The sequence below is a fragment of the Salvelinus sp. IW2-2015 genome, linkage group LG10 (assembly GCF_002910315.2).
Source record: "Salvelinus sp. IW2-2015 linkage group LG10, ASM291031v2, whole genome shotgun sequence".
NCBI lineage: Eukaryota > Metazoa > Chordata > Actinopteri > Salmoniformes > Salmonidae > Salvelinus > Salvelinus sp. IW2-2015.
In genome coordinates this window covers 21,849,040-21,869,023 of record NC_036850.1, presented here as the reverse complement: position 1 = coordinate 21,869,023, position 19,984 = coordinate 21,849,040, and the positions used below count along the sequence as shown (strand labels likewise).

Genomic DNA, 19,984 nt, shown 5'->3' with positions numbered 1-19,984 from the left:
CTGTGCGGCAAAGGATGAGACAAGATATTGCCATCTTATTTGTCATGTTCACTGTAACTTGCCTGTTTAAATCCACATTCCTGCATAGCCATGCATAGCATTGATTGCATGATGATAGCAGCACCCATGTTGTCCATAACATGAACAGTATATTGTTCTTTAACACTTTATATAACAGGTAAACACCCATTTTGCTCTTTACCTGTGAAAGCACCACTGAAGGTCAAGCCAATAACCATTCCTCACAAATCGAAAGCTCTTGAAGACCTGACTATTTGATCTGCGCTGATTCCTGGTCTGTCTGCTACAATAACAGTTCATCAGAGCAAAACARAGAGATGACTAGCCCGGTTTCTAGACCAAGCATGTTACCCGTATTGCAAGGCTGATTAGCTAGGATAAACAGGTGTGAAACACAGACTGAACGTGCAAAGCGAGAACATGAAATCCATGTTTGGTTTTGCTTTGGAGGAAGGGATGGTAGCATCTAACAATTGGATTTAATTATTTCCTGGGCACCGTTCGCCGATGCATTCCGAATCAGAACTAACCGACCAAAGCGTTGCCAAACAGGCACATGTCGGTAAACGCGTCACACAGTGGTATAGTGTTCTACTGCTAGTCCGAGATACATACTCGGTCTAGAAACTTGGGTTAGGAAATGCCCAATTTATACCCCCAGTAAATGTAATCTTTAAACTAGGCTCTTTTCCAGAAAAATAAACATTGCTCAATCTCATGATTACACTGCTTGGTAGCCTACTAAGAGGGAGAACCTCAGATGTTCTTTTTCATTCTTCCAACTATTTTTATGAGTCAAATACAGTAATACTCTCAGATTTGGAGGCCATAAGGGGCAAATCAATGCACACCACTCAATGTATTTCTAATTGTAACATATGGTATTATTATGTGACGAAACACACGAGGCTTTCAGATTCCGTTTTTGTAGGAAATAAGCAGAAGATCCATCCTGTTTATCTCCCATGGGCAGGCCACTGATAAACAAAGGAAACCTGATTAGCTGTAAGGGTAAATATCAGGCGATAAACCATTGAAATAATATTCTTAAAAGAGATACTGCTGCATATTTATAAAAACATAGCCTTTATTATTTCTTAATGGGATCGTTTTTAGATGGACATGTCACAGACACTACAGATCTGGTTCTCTATATTTTGATACATATGCCCATAATTATTATATAGGCTACCATTGTGCAGATCAAAAACTGATTGTAGGTTGAATAGATTATTAGATGTGTACTTGAGCAAATCTTTTTTATAATGCGCTACAATACAAAAGGTAGGTCCCCACTTATTAACAGGACAAGGTAAAGTTGATTCAACGATCTTCAAACGAGATACGCTTTTACTAGTCTCTGTTCTTTAGACCAGGCCTGCCCAATTCCGGTCCTGGAGGGCCGAAACACTTCTGTTTTTTGTTTCTACCTGGTAGTTAAATTTTACTCAGCTGGTGTCCCAGGTCTGAATTAGTCCATGATTAGGAGGATGAAAACCAGAAGTGTTTCGACCCATTAAGGCCGGAATTGGGCAACCCTGCACGAGACCGACTGGTTACCTCCTACAATGTAGTACCTCTCTACTAAAGTACTTACAAAGCGAAGGTGAGCCTGGGATATGTGGTGGGATTCGTAGGCTACATTAAAACCAACATTGTAACACAGATAGACAACATACAAAATAATATACTTTGAAATGTGCAATCTAAATTTATGCTCAGAAAATGTGACAACTTTTTACACTGGGGTAGCCCACCACAAAGAGAAAATTCCTCTCAGTAGATTACATCGTATTAACACTTGCGCAAACCCAAATTAAGAATGCGTTTTACCTGTTGTAGGCAAACGTATACCGGTTGTCTCCAAATATAGAATGAACGTATATTAGAGACGACTTCGTGGTGGACGAATTATTCTCTTGTCCACTCTGCAAGTTTAGTTCCACCGCGAGCGAAATGTKCTCTGGGTCCCCGTGCGCATACTGCGCGCGCTCTTGAGGGCTTGCTTTTGAATGCGGAAAAGATGTTCATCAAGTACCTACGGTATACTCCCACCCACATGAAGAGCGAACAGAAGATAGTTATAGCGATTTTGCCAAAGCCATTCCACTCTCATGGATCAACTGATTGTTAGGCGTTTATAAGTTGCACAATTATGTAACAACTGGGGGAATATCAATCAAATGCGTCTCACTGTGTGAAATACAGCTCATCATGGTAGTGAGGGACATCTACTGCCAGTCTACATAGCAGCATTGCACTTTGTCTTCTGTGCTGTGTGAACTTTCCCAATAAAATAAATCTACTTAAACCACTAGATAAAGAAAGCAACACCTATCAGGGGAGACACTGCCGTGTTTATACAGGCAGCCCAGTTAATTCCCCCCTCCCCCCACTAATTGGCCTTTTGACAAATCATCTTTTCACATCAATATTTTTTTCAAGGATGATCAGATTAGTGAACAAACTATCAGAATTGTGCTGCCTGTGTAAACGCAGCCCACGTGTCTCCCCAGATTGGTGTTGCTTGCATGATTTTGTCTTTATCTATTCCGTTACCCTTCCTGTTAGGGGTGCAGGAATGAAACACCAGGGAGCAGCAATATACCTTAAAAGGACATTCACCAGGAGTTTGTTATTGTACTGTGGATTTTATTGCATGGATTTGAATAGCTGTATAAACTACAATTTGGATGAGTCGATACAGTTTTGAAGTATTTGCAGTGAGAAGATATGATTACAGATTGTGATGGCACAGATGACTCATTCAGTGTTCYCTGACTTGTGTTCCCTAAGTGTCAAATAAAATTCACAGATTAGCAGATATATACTGCATTTAGGTCCAAACTGTACTTTCCCAGGACAATATTTTTTTACCATCTAAAAATGACATATTGTCTAACATATTTGCTAAAATTCTAATTGTAGCTAAAATTAGACTTCCCTATGTGTATAAATGTAATTACAGCCAGTGGATCATCTCTGTGTTTCCCAACCCTGGTCCTTTAGTACCCCCAACAGTATTGTAACCCTGGACAAGCACACCTGATTCAACTAATCATCAGGCAGGTGGCCTAGTGGTTAGTGTTGGGCCAGTAACTGAAAGGTTGCTGGATCAAATCCCCGAGGTGACAAAGTAAAAAAAAAAAATATTGGTCGTTCTGCCCCTGAGCAAGGCAGTTAACCCACTGTTCCTCGGGTGCCGAAGATGTGGCTGTCAATTATGGCAGCCCCCCCGCACCTCTGATTGAGGGGTTAAATGCGGAAGACACATTTCAGTTGAATGCATTCAGTTGTACAACTGACTAGGTATCCCCCTTTCCCATCAAGCCCTCTGAGTTKTKTSWMRRGSKMYAMMAMAAMWSTGTAATGTTGGGGACCCTCAAGGACCAAGGTTGGGAAACAGTGATTAGCTAGTGCACACAGTGGATTCAGAAATGACTTTTTCAACATTGTTACAGCCTTATTCTAAAATGTATTTTAAAATAATCTACACACAATACCACATAATGACAAAGCGAAAAAAGGTTTAGAAATTATTTTAAAAAATAACTTATTTACATAAGTATCCCTTTGCTTTGAGACTCAAAATTGAGCTCAGGTGCATCCTGTTTCCATTGATCATCCTTCATGTTTCTACAACTTGATTGGAGTTCACCTGTTGTAAATTCAATTGATTGGACATGATTGGAAAGGCTGTCTATATAACGTCCCACAATTGACAGTGCATTTCAGAGAACCCCCCCCCCCCCCCCMAAAAAAAACAAAACACATGAGGTCAAAGGAATTGTCTATAGAGCTCTGAGACAGGATTGTGTCAAGGCACAGATCTGGGGAAGGRTACAAACTATTTTTTTTCAGCATTGAATGTCCCCAAGAACACAGTGGCCTCCATCATTCTTAAATGGAAGAAGTTTGGAACCACCAAGTCTCTTCCTAGAGCTGGCCGCCCAGCCAAACGGAGCAATCGGGGAGAAGTGCCTTGGTCAGGGAGGTGACCAAGAACCCGATGGTCACTCTGACAGAGCTCTCGAGTTCCTCTGTGGAGATGAGAGAACCTTCCAGAAGGACAACCATCTCTGCAGCACTCCACCAATCAGGTGTTTATGGTAGAGTGGCCAGACGGAAGCCACTCAGTAAAGGGCACATGACAGCCCGCTTGGAGTTTTCCCAAAAGGCATCTCAAGGACTAGATAAACAAGATTCTCTGGTCTGATGAAACCAATATTGAACTCTTCGGCCTGAATGCCAAGTGTCACGTCTGGAAGAAACCTGGCACCCTCCCTACGGTGAAGCATGGTGGTGGCAGCAGGGACTGGGAGACTAGTCAGGATCTAGGGAAAGATTAACAGAGCAAAGAACAGAGAGATCCTGATGGACCTGCTCCAGAGTGCTCAGGACCTCAAACTGGGGTGAAGGTTCACTTTCCAACAGGAAAATGACCCTAAGCACACAGCCAAGACAACATAGGAGTGGCTTTGGGACAAGCCTCTGAATGTCTTTGAGTGGTCCAGCCAGAGCCCAGACTTGAACTCGATCGAACATCTCTGCAGACCTGAAAATAGCTGTGCAGCAACGCTCCCCATCCAACCTGACACACTTGAGGAGCTGCAGAGAAGAATGGGAGAAACTACCCAAATACAGGTGTGCTATGTTTGTAGCGTCATACCCAAGACTCAAGGCTGTAAATCGCTGCCAAAAGTGCRTCAACAAAGTACTGAATAAAGGGTCTGAATACCTATGTAAATGTTATTTCAGTTTTTGCTTTGTCATTATGGGGTATTGTGTGTAGATTGAGGGGGGGAGAAACAATTTAATACATTTTAGAATAAGGCTGTAATGTAACGATGTGGATAAAGTCAAGGGGTCTGAATACTTGACTGTAAGACGCTGAAAATGTATAAATGCAGTATGCAGGTGCCAGTTGTGAAAAAGGAGTTGAGTAATGCCACCATCTACAGGTCAGTTGTGGAACTGCAAWCAGGTTGCCATACCGGACATTTCAGCAAGGGGTTGTTGACCCCTTTACCAAAGAGGTGTTTGTTTGCATTATATTCTGAACAAAAACTCAGCTCCATTTTGAAGTAGACCAGCCACATATTGTCACTTATGACTCATAACATGGTTTCCGAACTAACTTGGTCACTCATCACTGAAAGGGGAAAAAAAGGGAAAACAGCAACATTGGTACTGTACCTGACCAATTATACTTCCAATATCCCCACTAGTCCCATCCAAATATAAGACAAGAGTATGGACTCGTGTTAATACATATAACGTGTATAGTAACTATATATTCATAACAATAAATACGTTTTCATAATGGGTAAATTACCAAAGGGAAAAGATTACCTCCCACACCTATGGATCTTTGAAATATATTGTATACTTTTTCTAAAATCATTATGTCCTCTAACTAATTCTATGAGTCTGGGAAAACCTCTAAAAACGTCACTGTTGTAATATAGAGCTGTGTGTATGAATGAGTGATTTGTCCCCAGCCAGCCAGTAATCTATAGGGCTGTGTGTGTGCACGTTACCTGACTAAGGCCAACTGCTAACACTGTCTTGTGCATCCCAAATGGCACCCTATTCCCTATTTAGTGAAAGTAGTGTACTATATAGGGAAGGGGGTATAATTTGGAAAGAAGCCTGTCAAACACATTGAGAGAGAGGAGCCAAGTAGAAATAGAATGCTGATGATTTATGTTTGTAATGAAACCCAAACCTGCCACTACTCAGATTATCAGGCAAATGTGCACATCTACATTTGCCTTGAATCAGTATTATCCTGTAAAAAGTCAATTTATTTGTGATAATTTTTTCCACATGTTTCTTTTTGTACAAATCTTTGTATAATCTGCTTATACAACCAAAAAATACCCGCCCATCAACATGAAGTTATCGTCTCCACTTACAGATTGCATTTTGGGGTTTAGTCTGTCGATCTGTGTACATTTTCTCTCTCTTCAATATAACATTTTATACATTTTTGTTATTTGTGTATTTTATTCCTTAAAAAAAAAAACTTCTTGCTGAAGTATGTTCTCCAGCCAAGTTCCAGGTATTGCTCATAAAAATCCACATTACTTTCCAGACACTTATTCCTCAAACACCAGATGGCGCTATGGTAAAAGGGAAGATTTGTAGGTACTGGATGTGGTGTGTAGCTCCACTGTAGAACATGTTTATGTCAAGGAAGAAAATTAGCATTTCTTTCAAGAACTAAGCCCCAGCATTTCCCATTTCTTTTTTGGGGATATTTTTCAGCTATAAAAAGATGCGTGTCGCTTGAGAGAAGGAAGATCCTTAATACTACTCCTCAGTCAGTATGTGGTCTGGCAGCAGAAGTGGGACAGTCAGGCTGTCAGTCTGTTGCAGAGCAGACCAAGACGGCCCTATCTGCAGAGGTCCTGGGCCTCTGAGTGCTGCTGAGGTTTCCTCTTCTTGCTGTTGCCTTGGTAGTGTGGCTTGCTGCTCGGGTGGCTCTTGATGTTGGATGAGGACGAGTTCTGCTGGACGTGGTGGGTGTTTTTACTAGACGAGCGGAACAACCTGGCCTGGGAAACAAGACAGACACACACCTAGTTAGATCAGTAAACAGATCACTAGTAGGCCTATATGTGCCATTGAAATGTAAAATCTGAAAGATTATCTATGTGCCGACAGTGTTGTAACGCTCAGGTCATAAAAGTTCAAGGCATTTGTAGGTACAGTAAGAGTTTTTCAGTGGTTGACTTTGGCTTCGTCAAGCTGACCCTACCTTGGCCCCCTTGTTGTCAGTAGGAGTGCTGGTGGTGTGGCTCTGTGTTCTGTGATTGGTCACGCCACCTGAGGATTCTCTGTGGGCGCTGGAGCCCCGCCCAGGCAGTTGCTTCACTGTCTTACAGGGCGTCCCGTCAGAATCCTGGGGACAACCAATCACAACTCAGTAAATCAGGTCAGCAACCAATGGGTGCATTGCAATTAATGTAGTGTTAAGAGTTGATTTCCTCAGGTATTGTGGTTTTAGTGTGTGGTGTGTTTGAGTAACAAAACTCACAACGTCGCTGGAACTGGATACCGTGGAGGATGAGGAGGAGTTGGAGGAGGTCTTGCTGCGAGATGCAGTCACCACCTCCGTCAGGTTGTTGTTGCACTCGTCCAGCTGCTGAGGCTTCACTAACAGTGTGACATCATTTCCTACAACAACAGCACATGGACAAACAGTGGTAAGACAATGTGTTTTAGATCGACTAAATAGCAGTCGGACTTCACTGATCTACAAATCACCTTGGATCCCAAACTACTTATAACGTAATTAAGATGACCAATTTTGCACCTTGTCTTACTGAAACTGATTCCCTCAAACACACTGACTATCACCTCGTTAGATCTGAGACCGTGTCTAGACTCACAGTAGTACTGTGAAAACATACCATTCAGGGTAGGTTCATTCTGAGACTGTGGTCCCCAGAGCTTGGTGATCCAGTCCCTGTATTCAGCCACTTCCTGGGTCACCCGAATTATTCTGCCGAGTATACTGGAGGAAAGAAAATAGGACATATTACATTAGAAGAACTTGTTTGCAGTGGTTCAAATATCAATAGAGTATTTAGTAAATAACTTAAGATAKCAGCCAAAGAATGTGAGAGCTGTCGTTGGTTAAAGCAAGCCCTAGCTCACCATCTCCTTACCTCTCAGACTCGTTGTTGGGGTAGTACTTGGCGATGGGCGATACGGCGTGGTTGAGCACTACGTAGGCATAGTCAAAGGCCTGCTTCACCTGCAACACACCGTATGAGCTGCGGCCAACGTCGTTATCTGCAGGAGGCAAGAGGCATGCTTAGATCCTCTCTATTTGGAAAGAGTGACAGATTTCAGACATTGTCTGATATTGAGATGACTTTTTAGCCTTTGCTATGGGCACCTGGGACCTCTAGCCGTCTTATTCATGCCCGTTAAAGTGTGTGATTCTTAGGTTTAGTGTCATCAGTAGTTGACTGATGTTACAGATCTTGAGCATCACAGTGCTAAAATGAGGTATCACCTGGGCAAGTGCACCCATGCTGAATGGAAGGCCTTGTTACCTGGGGCTAGGGGGTCCTCAATGAAGAGCATGGAGGGCCTGTAGAGGTCAGTGCTCTTCTGAATCTCGTCTTTGGCCACGTAGCTGCCGCCATCTTTGATCCGGATGCCCGTCTTCAGGTAGTTGAAGTGGCGTCCATAGAGCTCAAAGAACTCTATAAGGAGAACGCCCACGTTGGCATTGGGGCTGCAGGCATCTTCTCTGTAGTGAAGCTGAAATACAAAGGCAGAGGATAAGAGGTCAATTGCATAGAGGAACAAGCCAAATCATTTTAGTTTACTGAATGAGAAAGACTTAAAATGTGTCAAGTCTATTATAGACAGTAAATTAGTCAAATGTTAGATGCGATCTATCCTGCACTGTGTGTGTGGGCTACTTGAGAGAATTGCAGAAGATAAGAGCAGAAGTCTCTCACCTGCAGGAAGCTGACAGCCATAAGGAAGAGGCTGTAGGAGCCAATCCCTCCAGTGAAAACCTCATTCAGATCCCTCTGGAGCAGAAACTGCTTCAGCACCAGAACCAACTTTGGAAGCACTGGGTATTTCTTATGGATAAAAAAAACATGTGGTTAAACACGTGATTATGGTTATAGTGCCCTCTAGAGGGGAATGTCTCAGACTAGGACATTGGATATAGCTGGATTGAGGGACTGAGGAGACGTAGTTAAGTGTATTAGCTACCACCACCTCCGTCAGAACCCAAAGAACCTGAAATAAATATACAACTTTTATTTTATTTCACCTTTTTTTAACCAGGTAGGCCAGTTGAGAACAAGTTCTCATTTACAACTGCGACCTGGCCAAGATAAAGCAAAGCAGTGCGACAAAAACAACAGAGTTTCACATGGGATAAACAAAGTATAGTCAATAACACAATGGAAAAATCTGTATACAGTGGGTGCAAATTAAGTAAGGAGGTAAGGCAATAACTAGGCCAATAGTGGCGAAGTAATTGCAATTTAGCAATTTACACTGGAGCGATATGTGTAGATGAGGATGTGCAAGTGTGCAAATACTGGTGTGCAAAAGAGCAGAAAAACAAAAACAAATATGGGGATGAGGTAGGTAGTTGGACGGGCTATTTAAAGATGGGCTCTGTAGAGCTGCAGCGATCGGTAAGCTGCTCTGACAGCTGACGCTTAAAGTTAGAGAGAAGATAAGAGCTCCAACTTCAGTGATTTTTGCAATTCGTTCCAGTCATTGGCAGCAGAGAACTGGAAGGAAAGGCAACTAAAGGAGGAGTTGGCTTTGGGGATGACCAGTGAAATATACCTGCTGGAGTGCTGCTACGGGTGGGTGTTGCTATGGTGACCAGTGAGCTAAGGCGGGGCTTTACCTAGCAAAGACTTATAGATGACCTGGAGCCAGTGGGTTTGGCGATGGATATGTAGTTTTTGGCGATGGATATGTAGTGAGGGCCAGCCAACGAGAGCATACAGGTCGCAGTGGTGGGTAGTATATGGGGCGTTGGTGACTAAACGGATGGCACTGTGATAGACTGCATCCAATTTGCTGAGTAGAGTGTTGGAGGCTATTTTGTAAATGACATCGCCGAAGTCACGGATCGGTAGGATAGTCAGTTTTACGAGGGTATGTTCGGCAGCATGAGAGAAGCAGGCTTTGTTGCGAAATAGGAAGCCGATTCTAGATTTAACTTTGGATAGGAGATGCTTAATGCGAGTCTGGAAGGAGAGTTTACAGTCTAGCCAGATACCTAGGTATTTATAGTTGTCCACATATTCTAAGTCAGAACCGTMCAGAGTAGTGATGCTTGTGTCGGGCGGGCGAGTGCGGGCAGCGATTGGTTGAAGAGCATGCATTTCGTTTTACTAGCATTTAAGAGCAGTTGGAGGCCACGGAAGGAGTGTTGTACAACAATCTATGCGTGCTAACTGTCAAGCCTGTTTCATCAGCTAGCTCTTTTACCGGACTGCATTAGGTAAAAGCAATGTATCCTGAATAAGAGATKCCTGCTTCACTCACTTTTTTGTAGTCTTTGATGAGAAGGGCAGCTTTGACTCCATTCTTCACGTTGAAGCTGATGTCCACCTTCACCTCTGTGCGGAAGTCTGTCAGCTTGATGATGGGTACCTAGAACAATGGAACATAGTGATGAGGATGGATTTACACACACTGTCACCCGAGGCAATGACACACTGCACAGTTAGTATGCATGCACAACATGAGGATGACTCAACACTATACACGTCAGCTACCACAGCAACTGAAATGACTGCAACACTTAACAAAGAGCTTGTTGGCAATGAATAAGTTAGTCCTAACTATTTCAAAAACTAAAAGCATTGTATTTGGGACAAATCATTCATTAAACCCTAAACCTAAACTAAATATTGTAATAAATAATGTGGTAATTGAGAAAGTTGAAGAAACTAAACTGCTTGGAGTAAGCCTGGATTGTAAACTGTCATGGTCAAAACATATTGACACAACAGTAGCTAGGATGGGGAGAAGTCTGTCCATAATAAAGCGCTTCTCTGCATTCTTAACTTCTTTGGGGTAGGGGGCAGTATTTTCACGTCCGGATGAAAAGCATGCCCAGAGTAAACGGCCTGCTACAAAGCCATAAAAACTAGAATATGCATATTATTAGTAGATTTGGATAGAAAACACTCTGAAGTTTCTAAAACTGTTTGAATGATGTCTGTGAGTATAACAGAACTCCTATGGCAGGCAAAAACCTGAGAAAATCCAACCAGGAAGTGGGAAATCTGAGGTTGGTCGATTTTCAACTCAGCTCCTATTGAAGATACAGTGGGATATTGGTAATGTTGCACTTCATAAGGCTTCCACTAGATGTCAACAGTCTTTAGAACATTGTCTGATGCTTCTACTGTGAAGTGGGGGGCGAATGAGACGGGAATGAGTCAGAGGTCTGCCAGCAGCCACGAACTGACCATGCGCGTTCACATGAGAGTTAGCTCCCGTTCCATTTGCTTTTCTCCAGACAAGGAAATTCTCCAGTTGGAACATTATTGAAGAATTATGTTAACATCCTAAAGATTGATTCAATACTTCGTTTGTCATGTTTTTACAGACTGCAAAACAACTTTTTTAACTTTTCGACCGTACTTTCCGCTGGACTTGCCCGCGCATCAAGAGTTTGGAAAGTGTACTGAACGCTAGAACAACAAGGAGGAATTTGGACATAAATAGATAGACATTATCGAACAAAACAAACATTTATTGTGGAACTGGGATTCCCAGAAGTGCATTCTGATGAAGATCATCAAAGGTAAGTGAATGTTTATAATGTTAGTTCTGACTTATGTTGACTGCACAATATGGCGGATATATTTGTGTCTTGATTGAGCTCTGAGCGCCGACTCAGATTATTGCATGGTTTGCTTTTTCGAAAATCTGACACCGGTTGCATTRAGGAGAAGTGCATCTAAAATTCCATGCATAACGGTTGTATCTTTTAGCAATGTTTATTATGAGTATTCCTGTAAATTGATGTGGCTCTCTGCAAAATCAAAGGACGTTTTGGAACTTCTGAACGTAACACGCCAATGTAAACTCAGATTTTACCGAACAGAACTTTACCGAACARAACATACATGTATTGTGTAACATGAAGTCCTATGAGTGTCATCTGATGAAGATCATCAAAGGTTAGTGATGAATTCTATCTCTTTCTCCTTTTTGTGACTCCTCTCTTTGTCTGGAAAAATGTCTGTGTTATTCTGTGAATAGGCACTGACCTAACATAATCGTTTGGTTTGCTTTCGTCGTAAAGCCTTTTTGAAATCGGACACTGTGGCTGGATTTACAAGTGTATTTTTAAAATGGTGTGAAATACATGTATTTTTGAGGAATTTTAATTATGGGATTTCTGTTGTTTTGAATTTGGCACCCTGCAGTTTCACTGGCTGTTGAAGAGGTGGGACGCTACCGTCTCACGTACCCTAGAGAGGTTAACAGCACGATCAACTAGGCAGGTCCTACAGGCCCTAGTTTGGTCGCACCTGGACTACTGTTCAGTCGTGTGGTCAGGTACCACAAAGAGGGACTTGGGAAAATTGAAATTGGCTCAGAACAGGGCAGCACGGCTGGCCCTTGGATGTACAGAGAGAGCTTACATTAATAATATGCATGTCAATCTCTCCTGGCTCAAAGTGGAGGAGAGATTGACTTCATCACTACTTGTATTTGTGATAAGTATTGACATATTGAATGCACAGAGCTGACACCCATGCATACCCCACAAGACATGCCACCAGAGGTCTCTTCACAGTCCCCAAGTCCAGAACAGACTATGGGAGGTGCACAATACTACATAGAGCCATGACTACATGGAACTCTATTCCACATCAAGTAACTTATGCAAGCAGTAAAATTACACTTCAGTGTTCACTGTGCCTTTGTGAAGCAACACAAAGGCACAGACACATGCATACAAACACACAATAACATATGCACTATACACACACGTACACATGGTTTTTGTGTTGTAGATATGTGGTAGTAGAGTAGGGGCCTGAGGGCACACACTAAATATGTAGTGATATTTGTTGCAAATGTATTGAAATGTTTTTTTAAATGTATAACTGCCTTAATTTTGCTGGACACCAGAAAGAGTAGCTGCTGCCATAAATACAAACATACCGTGGCCTTGTCCAGCACTTTGATGGAGTTCTCGTCAGTCACGTTTTTCTTCCGCAGGGCCTCTTCCAGGGTCCAAAGGGGCAGGTTTTCCCAGTTCCCAAACACCACCAGATCGATGTCACTAGGAAGTGGAGTAAGTAGTAGAGGTCAGAGCAACATCACATTCGGATCTGAAGAGAGGACTCTCCAGTTCACTTTCACACACAGCTTATTGTCACTAATCCAGAGTCCCCAGTTACAGTGTTGTGTGTGTGTGTGTGACGTCGGAGCAGAGAGCAGTCTGGCTCGTCAAGAAACAAGGTTAAAAAAGGCTTTGGATCAGCAGTGCTAAAATTACCACAGCCATAATCCCAAAAAACAAAGGCAAATAATTACACAATGGCCAGCCACATCACTCTTTCTCCATATAACCACTCACAAAAGGGGTGAATTCTGAACAGAGTTAAACGTGCGTAAATGTAACATTATTCCCTTTTATGCACTTCTCTCTATGCGTATGTATTCTGACCTTGAACTTAAAGGACAACTCCACCCAAAAACAATATTTTGGTATTTGTTTCATTAGTCCATTGCTGATATAGTCCCAAAATGTTTAGCATGTCAGAATTCAAGTTTAAGATGTATAACTTAAAAAAWTAAAATACAGCCGGTATGATGCAYTTTGCATTATACGTGAATGAATAAGGCAAGTCTGAATACCAAATACTGATTAGTGCGTAGAAAAGGCCTAAGAGCTTACCCACTTGGCACAGACGTCAGTTAAACATCTAGTCAACTAAAGTAAATTAAATGTGAAATCAACAAAATATTCAACGGTCATTGGATTTTGGTTAAAAAATAAATTCCTATGGGCCTCCYGAGTGGCGCAGTGGTCTAAGGCTCTGCATCGCAGTGCTAGCTGTGCCACTTGAGATCCTGGTTCGAATCCAGGCTCTGTTGCAACCCACGGGGTGGCGCACAATTGGCCCAGCGTCGTCCGGGTTAGGGGAGGGTTTGGCCGGCAGGGATGTCCTTGTACCTTCACAACTCCTGTTGCGGGCCAGGCGCATGCATGCTGACATGGTCGCCAGGTGTACGGTGTTTCCTCCAACACATTGGTGTGGTCAGCTTCCGGGAGAAGCGAGACAGTAGTGGAGAAGGTGGAAAGTTTTAAGTTCCTCAGCGTACAACATCACGGACAAACTGAAATGGTCCACCCACACAGACAGCGTGGTGAAGGCGGCGCAACAACGTCTCTTCAACTTCAGGAGGCTGAAGAAATTTGCCTTGTCACCTAAAACACTCAAACTTTTACAGATGCACAAACGAGAGCATCCTATGGGGCTGTATCACCGCCTGGTACGRCAACTGCACTGCCCTCAACCGTGAGGGTAGTGCAGTCTGCACAACGCATCACCGGGGGCAAACTACCTGCACTCCAGGACACCTACAACACCCGATGTCACAGGAAGGCCAAAAAGATCATCAAGGACAACAACCCGCTATCATCCAGAAGGCGAGGTCAGTACAGGTTAGAGGTCGACCGATTATGATTTTTCAACACCGATACCGATTATTGGAGGACCAAAAAAAAGACGATGCCGATTTTTATATATATGTTTGTAATAATGACAATTACAACAATACTGAATGAACAATGAACTCTTACTTTAACTTAATATAATACAACAAAATCTATTTAGTCTCAAATAAATAATGAAACATGTTCAATTTGATTTAAATAATGCAAAAACAAAGTGTTGGAGAAGAAAGTAAAAGTGCAATATGTTCCATGTAAAAAAGCTAACGTTTAAGTTCCTTGCTCAGAACATGAGCACGGTGGTTCTTTTTAACATGAGTCTTCAATATTCCCAGGTAAGAAGTTTTAGGTTGTAGTTATTATAGGACTATTTCTCTCCATACCATTTGTATTTCATACACATTGGATGTTCTAATAGGTACTTTAGTATTGCCAGCCTAATCTCGGGAGTTGATAGGCTTGAAGTCATAAACAGCGCAATGCTTGAAGCACAGCGAAGAGCTGCTGGCAAACGCACGAAAGTGCTGTTTGAATGAATGCTTACGAGCCTGCTGCTGCCTACCATCGCTCAGTCAGACTGCTCTATCAAATCATAGACTTAATTATAACATAATAACACACAGAAATACACGCCTTAGGTCATTAATATGGTCCAATCCGTAAACTATCATTTCGAAAACAAAACGTTTATTCTTTCAGTGAAATACGGAACTGTTACGTATTTTATCTAACGGGTGGCATCCATAAGTCAAATATTCCTGTTACATTGCACAACCTTCAATGTTATGTCATAATTATGTACAATCAGGCAAATTAGTTCGCAACAAGTCAGGCGGCCCAAACTGTTGCATATACCCTGACTCTGCGTGCAATGAACGCAAGAGAAGTGACACAATTTGCATAGTTAATATTGCCTGCTAACATGAATTTCTTTTAAGTAAATATGCARGTTTAAAAAGATATACTTCTGTGTATTGATTTTAAGAAAGGCATTATTGTTTATGGTTAGGTACATTCTTGCAACGATTGTGCTTTTTTTGCAAATGCGCTATTGTTAAATCATCCCCGGCTAGGCGAAGTTGGCTGTCTTTGTTAGAAAGAAATTGTCTTCACACAGTTCGCAGCTATCCAGGCGGCCCAAACTGCTGCATATACCCTGACTCTGTTGCACAGAACGCAAGAGAAGTGACAAAATTTCCCTAGTTAAAAGAAATTCATGTTAGCAGGCAATATTAACTAAATATGCAGGTTTAAAAATATATACTTTTGTATTGATTTCAAGAAAGGAGTTGATGTTTATGGTTAGGTACACATTGGTGCAACGACAGTGCTTTTTTCACAAATGCGCTTGTTAAATCACCCATTTGGCAAAGTAGGCTGTGATTCAATGATTAATTAACAGGCACCACATTGATTATATGCAAYGCAGGACAAGCTAGATAAACTAGTAATATCATCAACCATGTGTAGTTAACTAGTGATTATGTTAAGATTGATTGTTTTTTATAAGTTTAATGCTAGCTAGCACCTTACCTTGGCTCCATGCTGCACTCGCATAACAGGTAGTCAGCTTGTCACGCAGTCTCCTCGTGGAGTGCAATGTAATCGGCCATAATCGGTGTCCAAAAATGCCAATTACCGATTGCTATGAAAACTAGAAAATCGGCCCTAATTAAATCGGACATTCCGATTAATCAGTCGACCTCTAGTACAGGTGCATCAAAGCTAGGACCGAGAGATTGAGAAACAGCTTCTATCTCAGGACCATCAGACTGTTTAAACAGCCATCGCCAACATACACTCAAATCTCTTGCCACTTTAATAAATGAAATAAATAAAAAGGTATCACTAGTCACTTTAATAATGTTTACATATCCTACATTACTCATCTGGCCTATGCCGCACAGCCATCGCTCATCCATATATTTATATGTACATATTCTTATTCATCCCTTTACATGTGTGTATAAGGTAGTTCTGAAATTTTTTGATTACTTGTTAGACATTACTGCATTGTCGGAACTAGAAGCACAAGCATTTCGCTACACTCACATTAACATCTGCTAACCATGTGTCTGTGACCAATAAAATTTGATTTGAGTCAAGAAGCAGTGCGGCTTGGTTGGGTTTTGTTTCGGAGGACGCACAGCTCTCGACCTTCGCCTCTCCCGAGTCCGTACGGGAGTTGCAGTGACGGGAAAAGACTAACTACAAATTGGATACCACGAAATTGGGGAGAAAAGTATTTTTTAAATAAAGTGAATGAATAAAATTAAGAAATGCCGATTACTTTTTAAAAATCAAATCAGTTTTCCATGTTGATTCAACGTAATCACATAGAATTTTTTTGAAATTACGTGGAAACGTTGATTAAACCCATTTTTGCCCAGTGGGTAGTTTTTGTAGTTAAGCCCCATACATTTTGCAAATGTATTCATTTTTAAACTGAAATACCTGTTTTACATAAGTATTCAGACCCTTGGCTATGAGACTTGAAATTGAACTCCAGTGCATCCTGTTTCCATTGATCATCCTTGAGATGTTTCTCCAACTTGATTGGAGTCCACCTGTGGTACATTTAATTGATTGGACATGATTTGGAAAGGCACACACCTGTCTATATAAGGTCCCACAGTTGACAGAGCAGGTCAGAGCAAAAAGCAAGCAATGAGRTCAAAGGAATTGTACGTAGAGCTCCGAGACAGGATTGTTTTGAGGCACAGATCTGGGGAAGGGTACCAAAACATTTCTGCAGCATTGAAAGTCCTCAAGAACAAAGTCGCCTCCATCATTCTTAAATGGAAATTTGGAACCACCAAGTGTCTTCCTAGAGCTGGCCACCTGGGCAAACTGCGCAATCGGAGGAGAAGGGCCTTGGTCAGGGAGGTAACCCGATGGTTACTCTGACAGAGCTTCAAAGTTCCTCTGTGGAGATGGTTGTCCTTCTGGAAGGTTCTCCCATCTTTACAGCTGTCCACCAATCAGGTCTTTATGGTAGAGTGGCCAGACGGAAGCAACTCATTTACATTTTACATTTAAGTCATTTAGCAGACGCTCTTATCCAGAGCGACTTACAAATTGGTGTATTCACCTTATGATATCCAGTGGAACAACCACTTTACAATAGTGCATCTAACTCTTTTAAGGGGGAGGGGGGGGTTAGGAGGCTTACTATAGGCCTGTCTCTTATACACATCTAGATGTGTATAAGAGACAGCCTCAGAGGTAGGGAGGCGAGCAGGCCAGAGGTGGATGAACGCAGTGCCCTTGTTTGGGTGTAGGGCCTGATCAGAGCCTGAAGGTACGGAGGTGCCGTTCCCCTCACAGCTCCGTAGGCAAGCACCATGGTCTTGTAGCGGATGCGAGCTTCAACTGGAAGCCAGTGGAGAGAGCGGAGGAGCGGGGTGACGTGAGAGAACTTGGGAAGGTTGAACACCAGACGGGCTGCGGCGTTCTGGATGAGTTGTAGGGGTTTAATGGCACAGGCAGGGAGCCCAGCCAACAGCGAGTTGCAGTAATCCAGACGGGAGATGACAAGTGCCTGGATTAGGACCTGTGCCGCTTCCTGTGTGAGGCAGGGTCGTACTCTGCGAATGTTGTAGAGCATGAACCTACAGGAACGGGTCACCGCCTTGATGTGAGTTGAGAACGACAGGGTGTTGTCCAGGATCACGCCAAGGTTCTTAGCGCTCTGGGAGGAGGACACAATGGAGTTGTCAACCGTGATGGCGAGATCATGGAACTCCTCTGTAAAAAGGCACATGAAAGTCCACTTGGAGTTTGCTAAAAGACACCAAACAAGAAACAAGATTCTCTGGTCTGATGAAAGCAAGATTGAACTCTTTGGCCTGAATGTCAAGCGTCACGTCTGAAGGAAACATGGCACCAGCCCTACGGTGAAGCATGGTGGTGGCAGGATCATGTTGTGGAGATGTTTTTCAGCGGCAGGGACTGGGAGACTAGTCAGGATCTAGGGAAAGATGAACAGAGCAAAGTACAGAGAGATCCTTGATGAAAACCTGTTCCAGAGCGCTCACGGCCTCAGACAGGTGCGAAGGTTCACCTTCCAACAGGACCACGACCTTACGTACACAGCCAAGACAACGCAGGAGTGGCTTCAGGACAAGTCTCTGAATGTCCTTGAGTGGCCCAGCCAGAGCCTGGGCTTGAACCCAATTTAACATCTGTCATGACGTTGGCCTAGGGGTAGGTTTATGACAGTCATAAATACCTCTTTCCCCCCTTTTTCCCTCTCCCTACTATAACTGATGTGACATAAGAAAACCCCTTGGTTAACATAGAGATTCTGGGAACATCAGAAGTGGGGGGAAATGAACTATATTCTGGTAATCCGACCAACTGAACATATGCGGTGGTACTTAAGGTATATTATGTCAGCTCGGTTGCCCTCTGACACATTCTCATCAATGATAGAACGACATAAACTCTACTGTGGAAAGTCTAAACGTCAGAGGTATCGGATTCACATGGAATTGTTGTTTAATTCAAATGTTTGAATTTTAAATTATTTGTGAAGAGATTAAATGTAATTTTAGCTTCCAAATGAGAGATTTGGATTTTCATAAATTTGGCCTTCTGCTCAACTAGGGGCCCGCCCCTGTGAAGAGACATGGGTTATAAACTTTTCAGACACACCCCTCTCCCTCCACTATAAAAGCCATTGACAAAAATATAACTTCCTGTTCCGGGTACATTTAGGATGACGATCCGATGTCAGAATGGTTCAGATAATAACTACAGAACTAAGCCAACATCAGCATGGACTTTGGTTGTAAATGGTATGAACTTTGAACTCGTATTCACTACAGAAGTGATACCTCCTAGCCGTTGAGTTGGCAACAGCTGCTACAAACGCAGGTTAGGAAGGACAGTCAGAGTATCCCGTCTACTACACACGACGTTACTCCAACGTATCCAGTGACCACCAGAGACATTCTTCAGAGGACTCGTGTTGGCGATACGGTCTTCCATCTACCACCAACCTACTGAAGCGCAGCTCAGAGTAAATATTTATTGCATTTTCCTTTTTCAAATGGGCGGTAATTTAGAATGCATAAGATACTGTATTTACGATGGTACAGCTTCGCCTATGTTCCAGTCTCCCRCTCTTTCACTAAAATCCCGCCCCTTTTCTTTGTGTAACAAGCTGTCATATCTATTCTGCCCGCTAGGGACGTTTTCCGTTATGACGGCACTTTGTGATCAAGTTATGATTTAATTGTATGTGTGATTCTGTGTGATTAGTTAGGTATTTAGTAAATAAATATTTAAACCCAATTTTGTATTGCTGATTCAACTTGTTAGCCAGGATTCTTGCAGATAACCAAGGATTTACCACTTTCAGATGAGACTGAATAAAATGACGATTAATGTGACTGCTACGGATGTAAAATATTACTAAATCTTTAAGAGTTTATTCGGAAGATAACAGCTCTATAAATATTATTTTGTGGTGTCCCTCTAGTTAATTACATTTACCTGATTAGTTCAATCAGGTAATATTAATTACGGAGAAATTATTTTATAGAATAGCATGTCATAGCAATTAATCTGGCATAGTCAAAGACACGACACATCTCTGGAGAGACCTGAAAATAGCTGTGCGGCAACGCTTCCCATCCAACCTGACAGAGCTTGCAGAGAAGAATGGGAGAAACTACCCAAATACAGGTGTGCTAAGCTTGTAGCGTCATACCCAAGAAGAGTCAAGGCTGTAATCGCTGCCAAAGG

The 19,984-nt window shown here is 42.4% G+C and overlaps 1 protein-coding gene across 1 annotated transcript in view; it reads right to left on the bottom strand.

The window, feature by feature from the left end:
* Positions 1-6,039: 6,039 nt before the first annotated feature.
* tent4b (terminal nucleotidyltransferase 4B) overlaps positions 6,040-19,984 on the bottom strand; it is a 30,296-nt gene continuing 16,351 nt past the window's right edge. The window contains exons 4-12 of the mRNA XM_023995717.2: positions 12,715-12,835; positions 10,072-10,179; positions 8,505-8,633; positions 8,091-8,301; positions 7,698-7,824; positions 7,440-7,543; positions 7,064-7,203; positions 6,785-6,928; positions 6,040-6,581 (exon numbers count right to left, since the gene is read on the bottom strand). Coding sequence (XP_023851485.1) covers positions 6,420-6,581; positions 6,785-6,928; positions 7,064-7,203; positions 7,440-7,543; positions 7,698-7,824; positions 8,091-8,301; positions 8,505-8,633; positions 10,072-10,179; positions 12,715-12,835 — 1,246 coding nt within the window. The 3' untranslated portion in view covers positions 6,040-6,419. The remainder of the gene's footprint in view (positions 6,582-6,784; positions 6,929-7,063; positions 7,204-7,439; positions 7,544-7,697; positions 7,825-8,090; positions 8,302-8,504; positions 8,634-10,071; positions 10,180-12,714; positions 12,836-19,984) is intronic.